The sequence below is a fragment of the Heterodontus francisci genome, chromosome 37 (assembly GCF_036365525.1).
Source record: "Heterodontus francisci isolate sHetFra1 chromosome 37, sHetFra1.hap1, whole genome shotgun sequence".
Taxonomy (NCBI): Eukaryota; Metazoa; Chordata; class Chondrichthyes; order Heterodontiformes; family Heterodontidae; genus Heterodontus; species Heterodontus francisci.
The window spans coordinates 19,191,158-19,214,741 of record NC_090407.1 but is presented as its reverse complement, the minus strand read 5'-3'; the positions used below and the strand labels follow the sequence as shown (position 1 = coordinate 19,214,741).

The window sequence follows — 23,584 nt, the reverse complement described above, 5'->3', positions numbered from 1 at the left end:
AAATACAATAAGTTGAGAGGGGAAGTGAATAGGAAAATACGAGTGGCAAAGGGAGAATATAAGAATAGAATTGAAGTTGACATAAAAGGGAACCAAAAAACTCATCTGGCATGTAAGTAGTAAGCAGGTAGTAGGAGGTGGGGTGGGGCCTTTTCAGGACAAAGAGGGTGATATATGGTTAGAGGAACAAGGCAAGGCTAGAATATTTAATGAGTAAAAGCAAATACTGCGGATGCTGGAAATCTGAAATAAAAACAGAAAGTGCTGGAAATACTCAGCAGGTCCGGCGGCATCTGTGGTAAAAGAAGCAGAGTTAACATTTCAGGTCTGTGACCTTTCATTGAACAGATGTGTTCTGATGAAAGGTCATAGATCTGAAATGTTAACTCTGCTTCTGTCTCCACAGATGCTGCCAGTCCAACTGAGTATTTCCAGCACTCTCTCTGTATACTTAATGAGTGCTTTGTATCGGTATTTACTAAGGAAGAGGATGCTGACAAATATTGGAAGAAGGGGAGATGGGAGAGGTAATGGATGGGGTGAAAATTGAGAGGCAGGAGGTCACTGCTTTTTTTGTTACATATAAATGACTTGGATATTGGAATACAGAGTAACATTTCAAAATTTGCCGATGATACCAAACATGGAGGAGTGGCAAATTCTCTGCAATAGGACATAGGCAAGCAGAATGGGCAGACAAGTGCAAATGGAATTTAATACAGAGAAGTGTGAGGTAGACAGGATGGAGAAAGATCATGTAGACTTAATAGCACTGTTCTAAAGAGTGTGCAGGGACAGAGGGTCCTTGGGTGCATTTTTTTTTATTCATTCATGGGATGTGGGTGTCGCTGGCTATGCCAGCATTTATTGCCCGTCCCTAATTGCCCTTGAGAAGGTGGTGGTGAGCTGCCTTCTTGAACCGCTGCAGTCCATGTGAGGTAGGTACACCCTCAGTGCTGTTAGGAAGGGAGTTCCAGGATTTTAACCCAGCGACAGTGAAGGAACGGCGATATAGTTCGAAGTCAGGATGGTGTGTGACTTGGACGGGAACTTGCAGGTGGTGATGTTCCCATGCATCTGCTGCTCTTGTCCTTCGAGGTGGTAGAGGTCGCAGGTTTGGAAGGTGCTGTCCAAGGAGACTTGGTGCGTTGCTGCGGTGCATCTTGTAGATGGTACACACTGCTGCCACTGTGTGTCAGTGGTGGAGGGCGTGAATGTTTGTGGATGGTGTGCCAATCAAGTGGGCTGCTTTGTCCTGGATGCTGTCGAGCTGCTTGAGTGTTGTTGGAGCTGTACCCATCCAGGCAAATGGAGAGTATTCCATCACACGACAAGACTTGTGCCTTGTAGATGGCGGACAGGCTTTGGGAGTCAGGAGGTGAGTTACTCACCACAGGATTCCTAGCCTCTGACCTGCTCTTGTAGCCACGGTATTTATATGGCTACTGCAGTTTAGTTTCTGGTCAATGGTAGCCCCTAGGATGTTGATAGTGGGGGATTCAGTGATGGTAATGCCATTGAATGTCAAGGAGAGATGGTTAGATTCTCTCTTGTTGGATATGGTCATTGCCTGGCACTTGTGTGGCGCAAATGTTACTTGCCACTTATCAGCCCAAGCTTGGATATTGTCCAGGTCTTGCTGCATTTCTACACGGACTGCTTCAGTATTTGAGGAGTCGCGAATGGTGCTGAACATTGTGCAATCGTCAGCGAGCATCCCTACTTCTGACCTTATGATTGAAGGAAGGTCATTGATGAAGCAACTGAAGATGGTTGGGCCTAGGACACTACCCTGAGGAACTCCTGCAGTGATGTCCTGGAGCTCAGATGATTGACCTCCAACAACCACAGTCATCTTCCTTTGCGCTTGATATGACTCCAACCAGCAGAGAGTTTTCCCCCTGATTCCCATTGACTCCAGTTTTGCTAGGGCTCCTTGATGCCATACTTGGTCAAATGCTGCCTTGACGTCAAGGGCAGTCACTCTCACCTCACCTCTTGAGTTTAGCTCTTTTGTCCGTGTTTGAACCAAGGCTGTAATGAGGTCAGGAGCTGAGTGGCCTTGTCGGAACCCAAATTGTGCATCGAGCTTTGAAGGTGGCAGGACATATTGAGAGTGTGGTTAGCGAAACATCTTGGGCTTCATAACTAGAGGTATTAAGTACAAAAGGGAAGTTATGCTGAACCTTTATAAAACTCTGGTTAGGCCACAGCTGGAGAATTGCGTCCAGTTCTGATCACCACACTTTAGGAAGGGTGTGGGGGTGCAGAGGAGGTTTACCAAAATGGTTCCAGGGTTGAAGGATTTCAGCTACAAGGTTAGGTTGGAGAAGCTGGTGTTGTTCTCCTTGGAGCAAAGGAGATTGAGGGCAGATCTGATGGAGGTGTATAAGATTATGACAGGTTTGGATAAGGTAGACAAAGAAAAACTATTAGCATTAGCTGATGGTACAAGCATTAGGGAACACAGATTTAAGGTTTTGTGCAAGAGATGCAGGGGGGATGTGAAGAAGAACGTTTTAACGCAACGAGTGGTAATGACCCGGAACTCGCAGCCTACAAAGATGATGGAGGCAGAGACAATGAATGATTTCTGAAGGAAATTGGATGGACACTTGAAGGAAATAAACTTGCAGGACAATGGGGACCGAGTGGGGGAATGGATTGCTCTGCGGAGAGTTGACATGGACTTGACAGGCCGTATGGCCTCCTCCTGTGCCTTAAATGACTATATAGCTTCTCTATAAAATCTTTCAAGCCTTTCTATGTTTCCTACTTCCTTCACAACTTCATCCTTGTCAGTTTGAGTCAATTGTGAAATTATTTTATCATCACTGTTCTGCTCAACAACTCCATTCCTTTGCCCATAAAAATAAATATGTTCTTGCTCTTGACCAGTCCCTGAGACTGGGTAATCCTGATTTAGAAAAATGGACACAGACTGCTATAATTTCAGCACTAAGGTTTTGCTTTGAAGTGTTTGTTTTAACCTTTACAGTGCCAGTTTTGAATGTAGGAAGAGTATTAATTTGTAATTTTGAATTAAAATATTGTCGGATGTAGAATTGAACACTCAATTTATATTTATATTTCTCTGCATTTTTCTGTTTTTGGAGTTGATTTGCATTCTACTTTAGCTGTTGAGGAAGCAAGGCTTGGATGTGTTGATGGCAGTGGACCTAACAATGATCAAAAATTGAAACGGATAATGTGGGGAGCATTTTCAATACAAAAACTTTCAGCCTAATGTATAATTCAGGGAAAGTACAAGTTTCATATCTGTATTTAACTGGTACTGGCTTTTTCTGCCTCTAGTCCTCCTGATTGCCATCAGGGCCAGTCATGGGTCAGTCCATGGGATTCCCTATAGGGCCACTTGCTGATGTCACCTAAGGTTAAATTTTGAGCACATCAATGGAATAAATCTTGGTGTAAAGAATGCAATGAGATGTAAAGTGGTGAGGCAACAGGATTAGAAATTGAATTCCTTATTCCAAATTTTAATCATACTGGAAATTTCAGAATTGCTGATTTCTTGCAGTACAGGAAAACATGGTGCAAATTTATTTCTGAACTGTTCTATCAACATGGTCTTAAGGGGAAACATTTTTTTCTAACATGCCAAGGAATATTAGATTGAACCCTTTGATGACATTATAATTGTTGCCAATGACTTTCAAATATTTTAGTAACTCCAGGCCGTTACCAAGTTCTGATTTCTAGTTATTTTGTCAGGCTGACAACTTGGTATTCAAATAAAACATCAACGAGGTTCGTAGCTGTAGACAATGTTGAAATTGGGAATTTAACAGAATGGAGGAACAATGTCTGTACACTTCCCTGGAGTCATAAGCATCTGGTCAGAAGAAGCCAAGGAGACTGACTGGTCATGTACGAAAAGTAGTCAACATGGATTTATGAATGGGAAATCATGTTTGACGAACCTGTTGGGAGTTTTTTGAGGATGTTAATAATTGATGAAGGGGAGTTGATGGACATAGTATACTTGGATTTTCAGAAGGCTTTTGATAAAGTCCCCCACAGGTGGTTGGTTAGCAAAATTAAAGCACATGGGGTAGGAGGTAATATACTGGCATGGATTAAGGATTGGTTAACAGGCAACAAACAGAGAGTAGGAATAAACTGGTTATTCTCGCGTTGGTATGCTGTGACTAGTGGGGGACTGCAAGGATCAGTACTTGGGCCCCAGCTGTTCACAGTATATATCAATGATTTGGAAGTGGGGACCAAATGTAATATTTCCAAGTTCACGGATGGCACAAAACTAGGTGGAAATGTGTGTAGTGAGGAAGATGCAAAGTACCTTCAAGGGGATTGGGACAGAATTAGTGAGTGGGTAGTAATATGATAGGTGGAATATAATGTGGAAACATGTGAGGTCATCCACTTTGGTAGAAGGAACAGATGTGCAGAGTATTTCTTAAATGGCAAGAGGTTAGAAATTGTAGATGTACAAAGGGACCCAGTGTCCTTGTTAATAAGTCACTGAAAGCTAACATGCTGGTGCAGCAAGCAATTAAGAAAGTTAATGGTTTGTTAGCCTCTATCGCAAGAGGATTTGAGTACAGGAGTAGCGAAGTCTTGCTTCAATTGTATAGAACCTTGGTTAGACTGCGCCTGGAATACTGTGTGCAGTTTTGGTCCCCTTACCTTAGGAAGGATATTATTGCCATTGAGGGAGTGCAACGAAGGTTCACCAGACTTGTTCCCAGGATGGCGGGACTGTCCTATGAAGAGAGATTTTGGAAACTGGGCCTGTATTCTCTAGAGAATGAGAGGTGATCTCAAAATACATAAAGGGATAAACAGGGTAGATGCAGGTAAGATGTTCCCCTGGTTGGGTGTCTAGAACCGTGGGACACAATTTCAAAATAAGAGGGCAGCTACTTAGGATCGAGATGAGGAGAAATTTCTTTACTCAGAAAGTTGTGAATCTTTGAAATTCTCTACCCCAGAGGAAGCTCAGTCATTCAGTATGTTTAAAGCAGAGATTGACAGATTTCGAGATACTAATGACATAAAAGGATATGGGGATAGTTGGGAAAAAGGGGGATAGTCGGGAAAAAGGCATTGAAGTGGATGATCAGCCATGATCGTATTGAATGGCGCCCTACTCCTATTCCTATGTATTAAGTAAAATCAGTCAATAAGTTGCTTATTTCACAGTGGAGGTTATAGAACATACTCCATGAAAAGGAATACATTTCATGTCAATTAACTCCTTCAAAAAGTAGTTGGATGACTATCTGCCTAAGAATGGGATTGGAGATTTAGGGAGGGTTGAGAGGTAGTGAAATGGTCAAATATTGCATGGATTGTCTCTCTGGGTCCTGGGCTACAAGACCACAGCGTATCATCTGTGGAGAACAGAAAGCAGCTTGCCAGGATTGATCAAAGCTGGTTGGAAGGGTGGTGGGTAGAGTTCCCCCCTCCGGTAGTTCCCCTTGTCGCTATTCTGCTCCCTCGAGATTGAATGGATTAAGGCTTTTCCCCATCATGTGCATAAACTTTATGCTGCAGCACATAAATGATCTGTACTGAGGTGAAAATCTGCTCTGTGCGTTTGGATGCATTGGCACACTAAATGTAGTTTATCGCACCTCTCTGGGGTCATGCAAAGTCATCTTTGTTAATTGATTGATGCTACCCTAATAAGCTGTCGGTGATTATGTAAATATGCATTTGCCTACAGCTGGGTCCCAAACTCAAAAAGATAGAATGTGTTAATAAGTATATCTTAGCAGTTAAGCTGTTTAAGATAAATGGTTTATACTCAAAGTAACATACAAAGTAATTTCATAAGAACATGCTAGGAGTTCGCACTAATATCACAGTGTAATTTCTAGGCTTATATTTCATCAAACAGTGCAGAAATAATGTCATTTCTGAGTGGAGTTGGTCATGTTCTGTAAATTATTTCTGACGAATTACTATAATCAGCATTGAACAGCAGATTTCCCAGCAGCCAATGCGCTGCATCCACATTATAATTGGTTGAAAGAGCAGGATGTTCCATCCCTTGAACATTTCCATGGATACTGTCATTTCTCTCTGCTTTATGTTTCACCAGACACACTTGAGTCATGTGGGTAGATATCAATTTAGCATCTTCCTCCCACCCCCAGCTGCCTTCTTTCCACTGCTCCATTCTTCTCTCGCAAACTCCTCCACTGGGGGAGACCTGCTTGTAAATGCCAGCCAGGACTGACATTTTTGTTAACTGAGTTAAATGAAGTTCATGTATTTGGTGACTGCTTCATATAGTAATGTAAGAGGTAAAGATTGAGTCATTGACCAGCCAACTTAATACATTCCTTAAAAGCCAGCTGTTAGAGGCCTGTTTGCTTGTCCCAATATGAGAAGTTCAAATAAATATGCATTCTCAGTCAAAAAACATAAAAGATTACCACAATTGCAACAAAATTCTGAAAATCTCTGAATCTGATCTGATCAATTTCACAAGATTTCTAGTTGCCATATGACGATATCTATAATACTGCAGTGGTGTTTTGCTATTCAAGTACAGCCGTATGCTGTAGTTTTAAAAATTGTTCCTATAAATCACATTTACTGAGGTCACTGAACACTGTCACATCACATTACACTGATTAGACTCTGCAGAAAGGTTTAATGAGAGCAGAAGTCTGCATGATTTTGGATTAGCTTAGTATCTGGTTCCTACAATTCCAAGTGCTGCATATGTCCTTTTATTTAATCAGATTTGTTTCTCAGTCTCAGCCATGTTTCTCAGCCTTGCTCTGGTTTATATTAATTTGAGCTCTGGCAAGATTAGTTCTGGCTAATGTTGCTTCTGTGTTCGGTGTAAATTATGTTGAGAATATGGCACCTCCATAATGTTGGTTCTTGGGTGTAGTACTCGTCAAGTGTAAGTTGAGAATTGTGTTATGTAACGTGTGATACTACATTTCCATTAAATGACGCAACATTTTGTGACATCAAACGTGAATGGAAACCTCTGCCGTAGTAAACTTTACACATACGTTGACTATACAGATATAAACTTAAGTGGTATAGTGTGTGATGCCATGGTAATTTGCTGTTTAAGCACATAATACAAGAATTTTTAGGAACAGGGATAGGCCATTAAGTCTAAAATGTCCACATGTTTTTCCACACATCTGCTTCATGTGCTCGCTATTCTCAATATATCCCTCAATTCTATGTCCAGAAATTCTTCTGATTGACTCTTGAACCCAGTTGCTGTGCCTGCTTCAATAACTTTTCTTGGTCACCTTTTCCAAGACTCTAAAGTTCAGTCTCAACAACAGTAACAACTTGCATTTATATAGTGCCTTTTAATGTAGTAAAACATCCCAAGGCAGTTCATAAGAGCATTATCAAACAAAATTTGGCACTGAGCCACATGAGATCCTAGGACAGATGACCAAAAGCTTGTACAAAGAGTTGGGTTTTAAGGAGCCTCTTAAAGGAGGAAAGTGGGATAGAGAGACAGAGAAGTCTAGGGAATGAATTACAGAGCTAAGGGCCTAGGCAGCTGAAGGATGAAGGCCCAGTGGTGGAGCAATGCAAATCAGGGATGCTCAAGAGGACAGAGTTAGAGCAAAGGTTCTCAAACTTTTTTGGTTGAAGGATCCCTTTTCAAATGAATTGGTAATCGCGGATCTCCCTATCTAAATTATAATACTATATATAGTACTCATAATATGTAAGTACGGCGGGTAAAGAGTTTTACTAATGCTTTAAAGAAATTTGCTTACTATTTACTTACAGTGAGATGGATGTGCCTGCTTCTCACTGTAGTCTGTCTATCCTTGGTGTCATGTTTGAAATGGCCCTCATAAATCATCTCCACTTCCAGACGGGACCTGTACTACCATAACTCATGAAGCTACCGAGTACTGCGAGATTCTGGACAAAGGCCTCCCATGGAAGGCTAACTGCCTGTTACAGATGACCAGCAGTAGCTGACTTTATTCCACACTAAAGTGCCCAGATGCACTACGTCAATTTAAACTCACAGCATGTGGTATAACTCCTAACTAGTCTAAAGACCCTGGCCAGCTTCTTTAGATGCCCTATATTTCAAAGCAGATATTTTCCTCCCATCTCAGCTCCTGCAGCCAAATTTTTTGTTTTAATCTGCTGTTGCTAATGTTCATAAGAAAAGTTTTATAGAAAGGAAAACCTTCCAGATATAAGTCCCTAACTTTTCATTGGTTTATTGACAAGACATTGTGCGGCCATTAGATGAAGATGACATCAGTCATCAGCAGCATGTTTGTGAGCATTTGAAATATTTCCATGCGAGTGTGGTCACTGTTGGAAGTGAGGAGGCACTTGTGGGAGCAATGGGCTGTCACTGGTTTGCTCACGATTATCAACAATAATCCACAGGCCCATGAACAGGCTGCTAATGACTGACATGATCTTCATCAATCGCCATAGGACATCTCTGGCCGTTGCTTATTTCACAGAACCCCCCCTGAAAGTCTCTACAGACCCTAGTTTGAGAATCCCTAAATTAGAAGAATGCAGAAATCTCACAGGCCTGTAGGGCTGGAGGAGGCTAGAGGTAGGGAGGGGCAAGTCCATGGAGGGATTTGAAAACAAGATTGTGAATTTGAAAATTGAGGCGTTGCCAGACCGGAACCAATTTAGGTCACCTAAGCACAGGAGTGTTTGGCGAATGGGACTTGGTGCAAGTTGGGATATGGGCAGCAGAGTTTTGAATGAGTTCTTGTCTATGTAGGGTGGAAGATGGAAGGCCAACCAGTAGAGCTTTGAAATTAAGTAGTCCAGAGGTAATAGGCATGGACCAGTGTTTCAGCAGCAGATAAGTTGAGGTTGGGTGATTTTATGGGGTTGGTAGTAGGTGGTCTTGGTGATGGGATGGATGTGTGGTTGGAAGCTCATTCCAGAGTCAAATATGACACTAAGGTTGCAAACTGTCTGGTTCAGCTTCGGGCAGTTGCCCGGGAGAGGAATGGAGTTGGTGGTTAGGGAACAGAGTTTGTGGCAGGGACTGAACACAATGGCTTCAGTCTTCCCAGTAATTAGCTGGAGGAAATTTCTGTGCATCCAGTACTGGATGTCAGACAAGCAGTGTGACAAATCAGACAGTGGAGGGGTTGAGAGAGGTGATGATGAGGTGGAGTTTGGTAAGTTATTAACATATAATAAGACTGCACCAAGTCTCTGTTCAAAGGTGGCAAAGTGAGCAACTCAGCTCCACAAAGAGCCTACAATTTCTGCCCCACCCATAAGAAGTCCATTCCTGTGTTGAGCACTTATTGAAGTTCTCCTGAGATTTTTTTTTTGCTGCTTTGAATTTGTACGGTTAAGGCTGAATTAGCCTTAATGGGAACAACAACATACTGTGTTCTGAAATAAGAACACATGACTTCCTGCCAGGAACCATGCTGTGCTAAGTTTTTGTTTTCAATTTGCCCATGTTTTTCAATGTGGTGTTCAGTGTACAAAAAGGTCCTCATAAACTCAGCTGTTTTTCTTGTATTTGGAAAGAATATGCTGATCTTGTTTCAGAGAATCAGTGTCCTCTTGAAAGAATAAAATTGATTTGGTATGGTGTGCTCCTGTTAAGGATATAAGTAGAAAATACTTAGTGAGGAATCAATACTACCATTTCAAATTCATGGGAATGAGGATAAATCAATAAGTCATAAATTGACAGTCTAGAGTGAATGGTATGGTGATCTCGCCATTGGAAATATAACGGGTGCTTCCAGATTCATTCTCAGGTATTTTCTAAAAATGGTAAAGGTCCCATGTTTCAAAAATTACAAGTATGATGAAGCAATGAAATGCTGAAAGCACAAATGTGCATTACAGTTTCCAAGAACTAGGATTAATAGTGTCTGAAGTCATCCATTTAATAGACTGTACTATCTTAGGATGGGGGAGTGATGAAGTCTAGCTTGAAGAGAAGCAATTGGATAGAAAACTGCAGGAGCCCCTCGTGGTGTTTTTGATAAAGTATTGTCTTCTCAAGTTAAGTGATTCTAATTGCATCATCTCTCTTTAACTTCAAATAGAAACCTTGGGAAATCAGGACTGAGGGTGTCCTGCCTCGGCTTAGGTAAGCAAGTGTTCTCATGCACAAATTAATTACAATTAATTTGATTATTCATACATTTCCATCTTATAGTCGATGACATTTTATTCTCAGAACCTGTGCAACATAAAAAGATAGCAATTCATAAAGGTCAGAATTGTGAAAATGCCATTTAGTTCATTGAAGCCCATCTGTCTAGCATAATTAACTGCCCCATTAACCTGTCCCATCAGACATTTTGAATTAACTCCAATATTTATCCTCTATTACTTTGTTTGACAAGACTATTCCAGTTATTTGACAAAAGGAGTTTTCCCCCAATACTGGCCTAAATTTGCTCATCACTTTTATGCACTCTGGACCTATTTTCTTGATGTCCTTTGAATTAACTGTGTGAGTTTGCCTTATCTATGCCATTTAATATTTAATAAACTTTGAACAGATTGGAAAATATCAAATTGTATTTAATAGCTTGCCATGCTGCTGAACCCTTAAATTATTTAAAAATAGATTGCCATTTTATTGATTTGGCTTGTGCCACAAACAGTGGGTAGAATGGTATATTTTTGTTGAAATGCTAAGTTAATGTTACTTAAAATAATTCTACTCAGCTGTCCAATGACTTTAAAACAATGGATGCTGAACATAAAAGACATAAAAGATTTTTGTTAATGTAAACTGCTAAGCCTGCACCTGAATCTCTTAATTACAATTGTATTGAATATTGTTTAAGTTTCTTATCAGCTGAAGACAGATAATAAAGCTCTTAACTTTTATCTTTCTACCAGGAACATGGGTTACCTTTGGAGGTCAGATCACTGATGAGGTATGCCTTTTTCCTGTCTTGAAGTTTGAAATGGCATGAGTTTTTTTTTGTCACCATACATTGATAGAACAGAGAACAGTGAATTCCTTGGAACAGTTACAAGGCTCTAATCTCATTGCTTTAGATGATCCAATATACCAAGTGAGTAAAGTTTGAGTTTTCTGAATCGTATTTGCTAATATGCCAACCTAAAATACTGATGTAGCTTGGTACTTGTGGAAGATAGCAACTTGGTCTCACTGAGAATAATGCCTTGAGGAGATATGCACGCCAGTGTTCTAGCCGAAATTGGCATTGAGTCAGCAACTTGGCTCTAAGCCAAAAGGAGTGTTTGGGAAATCAAAGTCCCCACTGATACATGCAGCAATGGAGTGTGCTTCAAATGGTGCAGTATTGTAACAGTTTCCTAATCTACTGAAAGGAGGTCATCTTTTGCATCACGCCTTTGTTTTGTCTGAACTATGAATGCATTGCTGAGAGCACAGTATATGGATAGATATGTAGGAGCATCTAAATTCAATAAATTTCAGTAATGCGAATAATATCAAAATTCAATCAGAGGCATTTTTAGTCCCCTGCTCTTGTCGCAAAAGTGCTTAATAATACCATTTGAATGTGCAATGACAAGCATAGGTGACAAACCTAATGAAAAATACTTTGCAAGTGGCATTAGAAGGCAAAACACTCTGCCTTTCTTGATGAATTTCAGGTTCTTCCAAATTCTTCCGATTCTTCCCAATGAAATATTGGGAAGACCAAATCCATTGTCTTCAGTTCCCATGACAAATTCTGTTCCCTAGCTACTGACTCCATCTATCTTCCTGGCAACTGTCTAAGGCTGAACCAGACTATTCGCAATCTGGATGTCATATTTGACCCTAAGATGAGCTTCCGACTATATATCCACAGTGGCGCAATGGTTAGCACCGCAGCCTCACAGCTCCAGCGACCCGGGTTCAGTTCTGGGTACTGCCTGTGCGGAGTTTGCAAGTTCTCCCTGTGACCGCATGGGTTTCTGCCGGGTGCTCCGGTTTCATCCCACAGCCAAAGACTTGCGGGTTGATAGGTAAATTGGCCATTGTAAATTGCCCCTAGTGTAGGTAGGTGGTAGGAGAATTGAGGGAAAGTGGGGATGTGGTAGGGAATATGGGATTAATGTAGGATTAGTATAAATGGGTGGTTGCTGGTCGGCACAGACTCGGTGGGCCGAAAGGTCTGTTTCAGTGCTGTATGACTCTATGACTCTACCATCACTAAGACCGCCTATTTCTATCTCTAACGTCCCCTGCCTCAGCTTATGTGCTGCTGAAACCCTCATCCACATGTTACCTCTAGGCTTGACTACTCCAACGCAGTCCTGGCTGATCTCCCATGTTCTACCCTTCGCAAACGTGAGGTCTTCCAAAACTCTGGTGCCCGTGCCTTAACTTGCACCAAGTCCCACTCACCCATAGCCCCACTCACGCATCACTCCTACGCTTGCTGACCTACATTGCCGCCTGGTTAAGCAACACCACAAACCAAATTTTCTCATCCTTGTTTTCAAGTCCCATCACAGCCTTGCCCCTCCCTATCCGTGTAATCTCCTCCAGACCCACAATCCTCAGATATCTGCACTCTTCTAATTCTGGCCTCTTGAATATCCCTGATTTTATTTGCTCTACCCTTGTTGGCCATGCCTTCAGCTGCCATGGCTCTAAGTTCTGGAATTCCCTCCCTAAACCTCTCCATCTTTCTACCTCTCTTTACTCCTTTAAGACACTCCTTAAAACCGACCTCTTTGACTAAACGTTTGATCAACAGCCCTAATATTTTCTTATGTGGCTTGGTGACACATTTTGCTTTATAATGCTCCTGTGAAGAGTCTTGGGATGTTTTATTTCATTAAAGATGCTGTATAAGCACAAGCTGTTGTCATCTTTTGTGGTCATGCTGATTGATGTTAGTGGTAGAAAAACAAACAACTAGTTGTATTAACCATTGCAGTGTGCCTGAAAGTCAGCTTGGGGAATTAATATTTTTCTTCAATATGTAGAATTCTAGAGTTAATAACTATTAAAATTGTACTTTAAAAAGAACCCACCTTGCTGAAAGATGCAAAGGCCAGGACAAAAATTGGACATAAACTGGATAAATTCGTACAAAGAGCATTGGTGTTTATGCATGTTGGAATTAACAGCATAATGTAGAGATAGTCAGAGGTACTCAACATATCTCTTCCTTGAAAACTAAAGGAAAAGTAAAGGAAAGTTGCTTTTCAGGTCTTTGGTAAAGGTTGAGTTCTTGAGTAGAATGTTCGGCATAACTGAGTAGATGGGATCCTACTCGCCTCATGTCGGCAGATGATGCCAAGTAGATGAGATAGAAGTGCAGGCAAAGGATAAATCCTTAGGAGACTTTGGAGGTGACAATATAAGGGTGAGAAAAAGAAGCCATTGCTCCAGATACAATGGCCCAATTTAAGAGTGGAACCATGCGAGGGCAGTCCTATGGAGCTGGACAGCAGAGGAGAAGCATTGGAAGGGGAAATCACATGGTTGACTGTAATATTGCATTGGGTCTCAGCTGTCACTTGCCACATAAACTGGTGATTCTTTTTTGAATGTGAATAAAGAGACCACCTGTTTGTGGAGGATTCAAAATAATATATATCAAAAATCAAGAGTTTATTTAATTTGCCTCATAGCAAGAGGGTTTCAAAGTTCTTTTCCATCGGTATTATATTGGAGTAGACCAAAAAAGTAACCAAAAACTTTGGGTATGTCACTGAATGTCATATGGCATCATGCCTGAAGCGGTCGATCACATCCAACCCTGGTTAGGCACCTCTGAGATAGAGAATGACTTGAGTGATTCATGGGGTGAAGGAATTATCCTACGAGGAGAGACTAGGCCTATCCTCCCTAAAGTTTTGAAGAATGACAGGTGAGCTCATTGAAAAGTACAAAATTCTTAAGGGGCTTGACAGGGTAGATGCTGGGAAGAGGTTTCCCCTGGCTGGGATGACTCGCACTAAGGGTCACATCTAAGAATCGGGACCAAGATGAAAAATTTCTTCACTCAGAGGTTTGGGGAATCTTTGGAATTATCTACCCTACAGAGCTGTGGATGCTCAGTTGTGAGTATATTTAAGATAGGGCTTGATACAATTTTGGATACTCATGGAATCAAGGGATATAGGGATAGTGTAGGAAGGTGGAGTTGAGATCGAAGATCAGCCGTAATCGAAGGGCCATATGGCCTATTCCTGTTCCTATTTTGTACGTTCTTATGTTCGCATTGAGAATCCCCCCTGCTCTCCCTCCCTCTGTGGCACTTGCACTTGTTGGGGGTTGCGGGGAAGAGAAAGGAGGAGGAAGATCGTTATTTTAAGTAACACACCGATTGCATCTGTTGTGTGTTCAACATGTAAGAACTGTCTAAATGGGTCTTTATATCAGATTTTCCCTTTTTGTTTCAGATGGCTGAACAGCTGATGACTCTGGCCTATGAAAATGGAATAAACCTCTTTGATACAGCAGAGGTTTATGCAGCTGGCAAGTAGGTACATTGGCCTTTGCAGTCACAGCAGAATATAGCATGATGTAATGATCAAACAGATCTCTTTTTAAATGAGGATAATTATTTCTCAGCCTAATAGCAAATAAGAATTAACTAATTTCATTACATCTAGGCTGGGGTTTTCATGTTTGTAAATTGTTGTATGCCCGCTCTAAGTGATGGAATATTGCAGCAATTCATATATTTTCCATGGTTGGATTTCTTATGGTTGGTATTTAGTATTCTGGATTTTGTATTGAAGTATAACGGCCACCTCCGGTAAATTTGCAATATATTACAAGGTTCTTTTACAAACACTGAAATTATATCACTGGATCTCCTGAGCATACAAGCAGTTTTAGTTGTAATGTTAACTATGCTGGTCACCTAATCAATAACTATTTGACATCCTAGTGTTTAATCAGCGAGTTGAATAGAAGGGGAGTTGGATGTGAAGGTTAAAATTGAAAAAAGAAATAAAAAAAAATTAGTCATTTTTTTAAGGCACCATTTATTAAAGAATTACTGTACTGCACTGCCAATCCACCCAAATGCTCTGTCCTGAGCAACTGTGTGACAGTGAAACTGTTGTGTCTCCGTTAGCCTAATTCTTTTTGATGTATACAGTAATGTGCGCCACATTTTAATTATCTGTTACTATATAAAATAAGTCAATTTTTGATTGGCCCAAATTTTTCAAGTTGCCATTAAAAATACCTAAATGCAATTTTCAATTCTGTTAAGAGTTCATGAATGCGGCATAATAGATTGCACCTATGCTTTGAGATTGCTCATGCCAACTCTCTGTCTTGTCTATAATGCACAATTCTGGTGAATTCTGAATAACATGGAAAACACCAGCCAAAAAAAGGTGAGAGTTCTATTTCAATGTTGCTATAAGGGGAATGACCCTGGATTCACACCAAGGTCTGGATTTTACCAGCCCCTCGACGCCAAGGGTCGTGTCAGGGAGGCCCGTAAAATGCTAGTGGGAGCAGCCCCCCACAACGCTGAGAAGGCCCGCTCGATATTAGCAGCGGCGGGGCCTTCATTAAAATATTCAAATGAGGGTAATAAGCATGTAAGTAAACGTACCTGCCAGCGGCGGCCATCGCACCCCGAGTTTACGGACACCAGCCACAACTTGCACGCCTTCGGAACTAAGTTCTGAGGCAAGACACTGGTGGGGAAGGAGGAGGAGGAGTCAAATTATCAGGGTGGGATGGGGAGAAGCAGGAAAGGGCTGGTGGGAAGAAGGTTTAGAGTCAAAGAGAATAAAGTTTGGGGGGAAAGGTCATTACTGATAACTAATTTTTTTGGGGGGGATAGGCCAGAAAACTAACAATTTATGCATTGGGAGGGTGGGAGAGGGGATTACAGGTGTGGACAAATCTTTATTTAAATTTTCATAGAAAAATTTAAAATTCTCCTGAAGTGGCTGGAAGCCCTTTAAAAATAGTGCCAGCACCTGTGCGGTGGCGCCGGACGCCATTGCCAGGGACCTGACGGCCACTCTCTCCATGTCATCAGGGGTGGCTGCTCCACCCCCTCCATTTATGTGAGCCACCGCATGTAATATCATAGGGGCTGTGCGGCAGCGCTGATAAAATTCAGCCCAAAATCTGTATTAATTCATAGAATATCAGTATATAAAAGCTATCCTGGGTTGCTAGACAGTTGTTGAAAGTGGGAGTGTAAGTATAAAGGGCCAGAGGGAAAAAAAACTATTGGTTTCAAAGAATGGTTTGTCAGTATTCTGTGAATTTTATTTGTTTGGTACATTGTTTTTGCACTCTTAGTGTGGCTTTGTGGCATGGGTTCCGTCACTGCTATATTTTGTTTTGGTCCTAGATTTGTAAAGTGGGTTTCCTTTTGGAAATACCACTCTGTTTATTTTTTCTTTGCAGATCATTAAATTACATCACTTTCAGTTTCAGCTAAAGTATGACCTAGCTGTTAACGCACTGAACTTTGCTGGGATCTGAATATCTACCCTATTATCTTTCAGCATTTCTCTCTATTAGACTTTTTTTCTCTAAATTCCAGGTCTGTGTTCCAATCTTCCTTAGATACCGGGGTAGTGCCAGATGGCTGGAGAATTGCAAATCTTCAATTTTCACCCTCTCTTCATGGTCGCTGGATCAAAATCCTGGAACTCCCTTCCTAACAGCACTGTGGGTGTACCTACCTCACATGGACTGCAGCTGTTCAAGAAGGCAGCTCACCACCACCTTCTCAAGGGCAATTAGGGATGGGCAATACATGCTGGCCTAGCCAGCAATGCCCACATCCCTTGAATGAATAAAAATAAATAAATCCTTGTTCAATAAAGGGTGCAAGGATAAGTCTATCAACTGCAAGCCAAGCAGCTTAACCTCAGTGGTGGGAAAGTTTTTAGAAACAACAATTCAGGACAAAATTAACAGTCACTTGGACAAATGAATTATGGAAAACCAGCTCAGATTTGTTAAGGGCAAGTAATTAAGGGCAAAAAACTAAGTTTTTTGATGAGATAACTGAGAAGGTTGATGAGGGTAATGCGATTGATGTGGTGTACAGGGAATTCCAAAAGGCATTTGATAAAGTGCCTCATAACAGGCTTGTCAGCAAAGTTGGAGCTCATGGAATAACAGGGATAGTAGTAGTATGGGTACAAAATTGGCTGAGTAACAGGAAACAGTGTAGTGGTGAACGGTTGTTCTTAAGACTGGAGGAAGCTATATAGTGGGGTTCCCCAGCAGTCAGTGTTAGGACCCCTGCTTTTCTTGATATATATTAATGACCTAGATTTTGGTGTACATGGCATAATTTCAAAATTTGGGGTGCACACAAAACTTGAAAGCATTGTGAACAGTGAGGAAGCTAGTGAAAAACTTCAAGAGGGCATAGACAGGCTGTTGGAATGGGCAGACAAGTGGCAGATGGAATTAATGCCGTGAAATGTGAAGTGATAAATTTTGGTAGGAAGAAAGAGGAGAGGCAATATCAAATAAAGGGTACAATTCTAAAGGGGGTGCAGGGGCAAAGGGACCTGGGGGTATATGTGCACAGATCATTGAAGGTGACAGGGCAGGTTCAGAAAGTGGTTAATAAAGTATATGGAATCCTGGGCTTTATAAATAGGGACATAGAGTACAAAAGCAAGGAAGTTATAAGCCTGTATAAAACACTGGTTCGGCCTCAACTGGTGTATTGTGTCCAGTTCTGAGCAGCACACTTTAGGTGTGAGAATGGTTCCAGGGATGAGGAAATTCAGTTACGTGGATAGATTGGAGAAGCTGAAGCTGTTCTCCTTGGGAGAAAAGGAAATTTGATAGAGGTGTTCAAAATCATGAGGGATCTGGACAGAGTAGATAGGGAGAAACTGTTCCCATTGGCAGAAGGTTTGAGAACCAGAGGCACCAATTTAAGGTGATTGGCAAAAGAAGCAACAGTGACATGAGGAAAAACTTTTTTTTTTGCAATGAGTTAGGATCTGAATGTACTGCCTGAGAGTGTGATGGAGGCAGATTCAATTGAGGGCTTCAAAAGAGAATTAGATATTATCTGAAGAGAAAAATTTGCTGTGCTACATGGAAAAGGCAGGGCAGTGGGACTAGGTGAGTTGCTTTTGCAGAGAGCTGGCACGGGCACGACAGGCTGAATGACCTGAATGGCAGGTTGATAGGTAAATTGGCCATTATAAATTGTCTCTAGTATAGGTAGGTGGTAGGAAAGTATAGGGACAGGTGGGGATGTGGTAGGAATATGGAATTAGTGTCGGATTAGTATAAATGGGTGGTTGATGGTCGGCACAGACTCGGTGGGCCGAAGGGCCTGTTTCAGTGCTCTATCTCTAAAAATAAAAGTAACTATTCTATGATTCTACTGCCTCTGATCTCTTCTATATAGATTATATACTGAACTTGCATCATATCCTGCAATTCATTGTGAGCAATATCGTAGGAGATTCAGCAGTATTTATTTCAAATTACATACCAGCAGAAATCTGGAGAAGTAATCACAATATTGGCAATTCTCCTTGATGCTTTTGTGTTGGCTTTCTGTTTGATCCAACCTTGAGCAAATGGTCAACTTGTCACCTACACAAAGATTGATTTTGTGCAAAGTGAAATGTGACACCAAAAGAAGCCTAACCCTAAAAGAAGGAAAAATGTTGCGATAATTGTGATAATTATCTGATGTATCATGGGAGGGTTAGTTCCCAGAGCTGTCACTTATGTCTATCAGCTTTCCTCATTAGTGACTGCTCAAACTGTCAAGGCAACATGTTGCTGTCTTCAGTTTACTCCTAGCATTTTCCCTGACATATTCTTAAGGAGACAATGGAGATTCATTATAAGCTTTAGCCATGCTTACTGGAGTTAATGAACTCCCGGGGGACAATAATTCATTTATTTTGTTATATATAGTTAAGGAGATTGTAAAATAGGGAATAACATTCACTGAATTGTGTATATGTTGAAAACTTGTGCTTTGTTGCATATAGAAACATACAGTTTCTGAGAATTTTTTTAAAAGATGCAAACAGAAAATGTTTTAGGGCACCATTTGAAAGGAAAAGATAGGTTACTGTTTTGAGTGAGACTCTTCACCTCATCTGCATATTTCCAGCATTTATGGTTTTTCCATTTCTGTGTTTACTGTTTTAGTAGCGTTTTTAAAATTAGGATCGCTTCTTAAAAATCAGCATCATAGTACACGACCACATTGAGTGCAGGAACTTGGATGAATTATTAAACATCTTAAGGAAGTGAAGTAATTCACAGGTTCCATCGAACATGTAACCAGCCTTTTTATTTCAGATGCTGATCAACCCATTTCATATTTGTTGCTTTTCCTGCTTTTATTCAATAAAGTTTCCACACTCATAATGTAAATGACACTACATAATACCTGCAGTTATATGTCGAGGCAGTGAGGAACGGAGCCCGAGGAGCAGCAGGACCGGAGGTATAAAAAGCGCGCCAAAACCTGTGTGGGAGAGAGGCAGTGAGGAGCGGAGCCCGAGGAGCAGCAGGACTGGAGGTTTGTATGGGAGAGAGGAGCGGAGCCCGAGGAGCCGGGGAAAAAAAAAATCAAAAAAAATCAAAAGGTGATATCAGAGTTTCGTCACATTGAACAGTGAGAGCAGGGAAACAGAAAGCAGCTGGGGTCAGTATTCAGGTAAGTTTTTCATTTACTTTTATTATATCAACATCGAGTAAGACTTGATTGATTTATAAGTATATAAACTAAAGACTCAAGCAGTTTTTAAAAAAAAAACTAAAAACCAGTCGGAAATTTAAATAACAAATTAAAATCTAATTATATAAAATGGAGATGCAGGGCCAGGTGATGTGTTGTACCTGCATGATGTGGGAGCTGGTAGACCCCTTTGTGGTTCCTGGTGAACACATCTGTAGCAAGTGTTGGCTGCTCGAGGAACTCCGGTTCAGAGTTGATGAGCTGGAGTCTGAGCTTCGGACACTGCGACACATCAGGGAGGGGGAGAGTTACCTGGACGCTGTGTTTCAGGAGGCAGTCACACCCCTTAGATTAACTACCTTGAATTCGGCCAGTGGTCAGGGACAGGAGGGTGTGACAATGAGTGAAGCAGGTAGAGGGATCCAGGAGGTAGTACTGTAGGAGCCTCAGCCATTGTCCTTGTCCAACAGGTTTGAGATTCTTGCTCCCTGTGTGGACGAGAGCAGGGACTGTCGGGAGGATGAGCAAACGGACCACAGCACTGTGGAACAGGGAGCCATTCAAGTGGGGGGAGAAGAGAGAAATGTAGTCGTAATCGGGGATAATATAGTTAGGGGCATAGACGCTGTTCTCTGTGGCCAGGATCGAGAGTCCCGAAGGCTCTGTTGCCTACCTGTTGCCAGGGTTCGGGATATCTCCTCTGGGCTGCAGAGGAACTTGGAGTGGGAGGGAAAAGATCCAGTTGTCGTCCATGTAGGTACCAACGATATAGGTAGAATGAGGTTAGAGGTTCTGCTGAGGGAATATGAGTAGCTAGGGGCTAAATTAAAAAGCAGAACCAAAAAGGTAATAATCTCCGGATTACTACCTGAGCCACGAGCAAATTGGCAAAGGGTCAATAAGATTAAAGAGATAAATGCGTGGCTCAAAGATTGGTGTGGGAGAAATGGGTTCGAATTCGTGGGGCATTGGCACCAGTGCTGGGGAAGGAGGGAGCTGTTCCGTTGGGACGGGCTCCACCTGAATCATGCTGGGACCAGAGTCCTGGCAAATCGCATAACTCGGGCTATAGATAGAGCTTTAAACTAAATAGTGGGGGGGAGGGTTCAGTTGCATGGAAAAACAGGACGTTAAAGGAGAAGGTAGGAGTGCAGGTTAGTGGTGAGGCTGATTGTTACCAAATTGCAAGAAGTATACTGGTTAAACCAGAAGAGAGAAATAATAAACAGGCGAGTAAGGCATCAGTGCTGAGGGACAGGTTAGGGGGTATAGCCCAAATAAGAGTTGTAGATACAAATGCACGGAGTGTAAGGAATAAACTAGATGAGCTGCAGGCGCAAATTCAAATGGAAGATTATGATGTGGCCATTGTGGAGACGTGGCTGCAGGATGGTCAGGACTGGGAACTAAATATACCTGGTTAAAAAGTTTACAGGAGGGACAGGGAAAATGGCAGAGGGGGTGGAGTAGCCTTACTGATTAGAAATAATATCACCTCATTGGTGACGGAGGATATAATGAGGGGAAAGCATCCAGTGGAGACCTTTCGGGTGGAATTGAGGAACAGAAAAGGATCTAAAACTGCAATAGGTGTTGCGTATAGACTCCTGGCAGCAGTTCTGAGGTGTTAGATTGTATAAATGCACAAATTAGGCAAGTGTGTAACAAAGGCAGAGTAGTATTAATGGGGGATTTTAACTTACAGATAGATTGGGAGAGGCAGACTAGCACCTGTCAGAAAGGTAGTGAATTTCTGGAATGTGTCCGGGATAGTTTCCTACAGCAATATGTCCTAGATGTAACAAGGGGACAGGCAATATTAGATTTAGTTATGAGTAATGAGCCAAGTTTACTTAGTAGCCTAACTGTGCGTGAACATTTATCAAATAGTGATCACAACATGATCGAATTCAAGGTAGCTTTTGAAAGTGAAAAGCGCGCATCAGCTACTAGAATTTTAGACTTGGGTAAGGCTGACTTTACTGGGATGAGACAGAGACTGTCCACGGTAAACTGGGTAGATCTGTTAATGGGTCAAATGACTGAAGAACATTGGAGAATATTTAAAGAAACATTTAACGAAATACAGAGCGAGTATATACCCCTGAGAGGAAAAAGCTCCACTTCACAGAAAAAACAGCCATGGACAACTAAAGAGATTAGACATGTTGAACAATTACTTTGCCTCAGTAATTACAGTTGAAAAGGAGGATAACTTGCCGGAAGTCCCGAAAAAATTAATAGCCGATAGGGGACAGGGACTTAATACAATTAACGCAAGTAAAACATCAGTAACAAGGAAATTAATGGAACTAAAGAGTGAGAAATCCCCAGAACCTGACAGTTTCCATCCGAGGGTGCTAAAGGAAGTAGGGGAGCACATTGTAGATGCCCTAACTAGTCTTTCAGACTAGATTCAGGAGTGATCCCTCTGGACTGGAAAGTTGCACATGTCACTCCACTTTTTAAGAAGGGTGAAAGGGGGAACCAAGGAAATTACAGACCAGTTAGCCTGACATCTGTGGTGGGCAAGTTGCTGCAATCTATAATCAAGGATAGGGTGACTGAACACCTAGAAACATTTCAGTTACTCAGGGCCAGTCAGCATGGATTCATGATGGGAAGGTCATGCCTGACAAATCTCATTGAATTTTTTGAAGAGGTGACTAAGCTAGTGGACAGGGGAATGTCTACGGATGTTATTTATGTGGACTTCCAGAAGGCATTTGATAAAGTCCCACAGTTCAGGTGAGACTGTTAACTAAGGTAGAAGCCCATGGAGTTGAGGGAAAATTATTGACATGGTCAGGAAGTTGGTTGAGTGGTAGGTGACGGAGAGTGGGGATAATGGGTAAGTACTCTGATTGGCAGGATGTGACTGGTAGTGTCCCACAGGGATCTGTGTTGGGGCCTCAATTATTTACATTATTCATTAACAACTTGGGATGATGGCATAGTAAGTCATATATCCAAATTTGCTGCTGATACAAAGTTAGGCGGCATTGTAGACAGTCACTGAGACTGCCCTCAATGCAGCCCAGTCTCTACCAGTCATGGATGAGCTGGACATACAGCCAACCAAATCGGAACTCAGTGATGCCATTGATTCCCTAGCCAGCGGAAAAGCCCCTGGGAAGGACAGCATTACCCCTGAAATAATCAAGAGTGCCAAGCCTGCTATACTCTCAGCACTACATGAACTGCTATGCCTGTGCTGGGACGAGGGAGCAGTACCCCAGGACATGCGCGATGCCAACATCATCATCCTCTATAAAAACAAAGGTGACCGCGGTGACTGCAACAACTACCGTGGAATCTCCCTGCTCAGCATAGTGGGGAAAGTCTTTGCTCGAGTCGCTCTGAACAGGCTCCAGAAGCTGGCCGAGCGCGTCTACCCTGAGGCACAGTGTGGCTTTCGTGCAGAGAGATCGACTATTGACATGCTGTTCTCCCTTCGTCAGATACAGGAGAAATGCCGTGAACAACAGATGCCCCTCTACATTGCTTTCATTGATCTCACCAAAGCCTTTGACCTCGTCAGCAGACGTGGTCTCTTCAGACTACTAGAAAAGATCGGATGTCCACCAAAGCTACTAAGTATCATCACCTCATTCCATGACAATATGAAAGGCACAATTCAACATGGTGGCTCCTCATCAGAGCCCTTTCCTATCCTGAGTGGTGTGAAACAGGGCTGTGTTCTCGCACCCACACTTTTTGGGATTTTCTTCTCCCTGCTGCTTTCACATGCGTTCAAATCCTCTGAAGAAGGAATTTTCCTCCACACAAGATCAGGGGGCAGGTTGTTCAACCTTGCCCGTCTAAGAGCGAAGTCCAAAGTACGGAAAGTCCTCATCAGAGAACTCCTCTTTGCTGACGATGCTGCTTTAACATCTCACACTGAAGAATGCCTGCAGAGTCTCATCGACAGGTTTGCGTCTGCCTGCAATGAATTT

General features: G+C 41.9%; 1 protein-coding gene across 5 annotated transcripts in view; it reads left to right on the top strand.

The window, feature by feature from the left end:
* The window catches only part of kcnab2a (potassium voltage-gated channel subfamily A regulatory beta subunit 2a), a 319,177-nt gene that overhangs the window by 202,688 nt on the left and 92,905 nt on the right, over positions 1-23,584 (top strand). For all 5 annotated transcript variants that reach the window (XM_068017207.1, XM_068017211.1, XM_068017208.1 and 2 more), the window contains 3 exons: positions 10,056-10,099; positions 10,864-10,901; positions 14,362-14,441. In XM_068017207.1, coding sequence (XP_067873308.1) covers positions 10,056-10,099; positions 10,864-10,901; positions 14,362-14,441 — 162 coding nt within the window. The remainder of the gene's footprint in view (positions 1-10,055; positions 10,100-10,863; positions 10,902-14,361; positions 14,442-23,584) is intronic.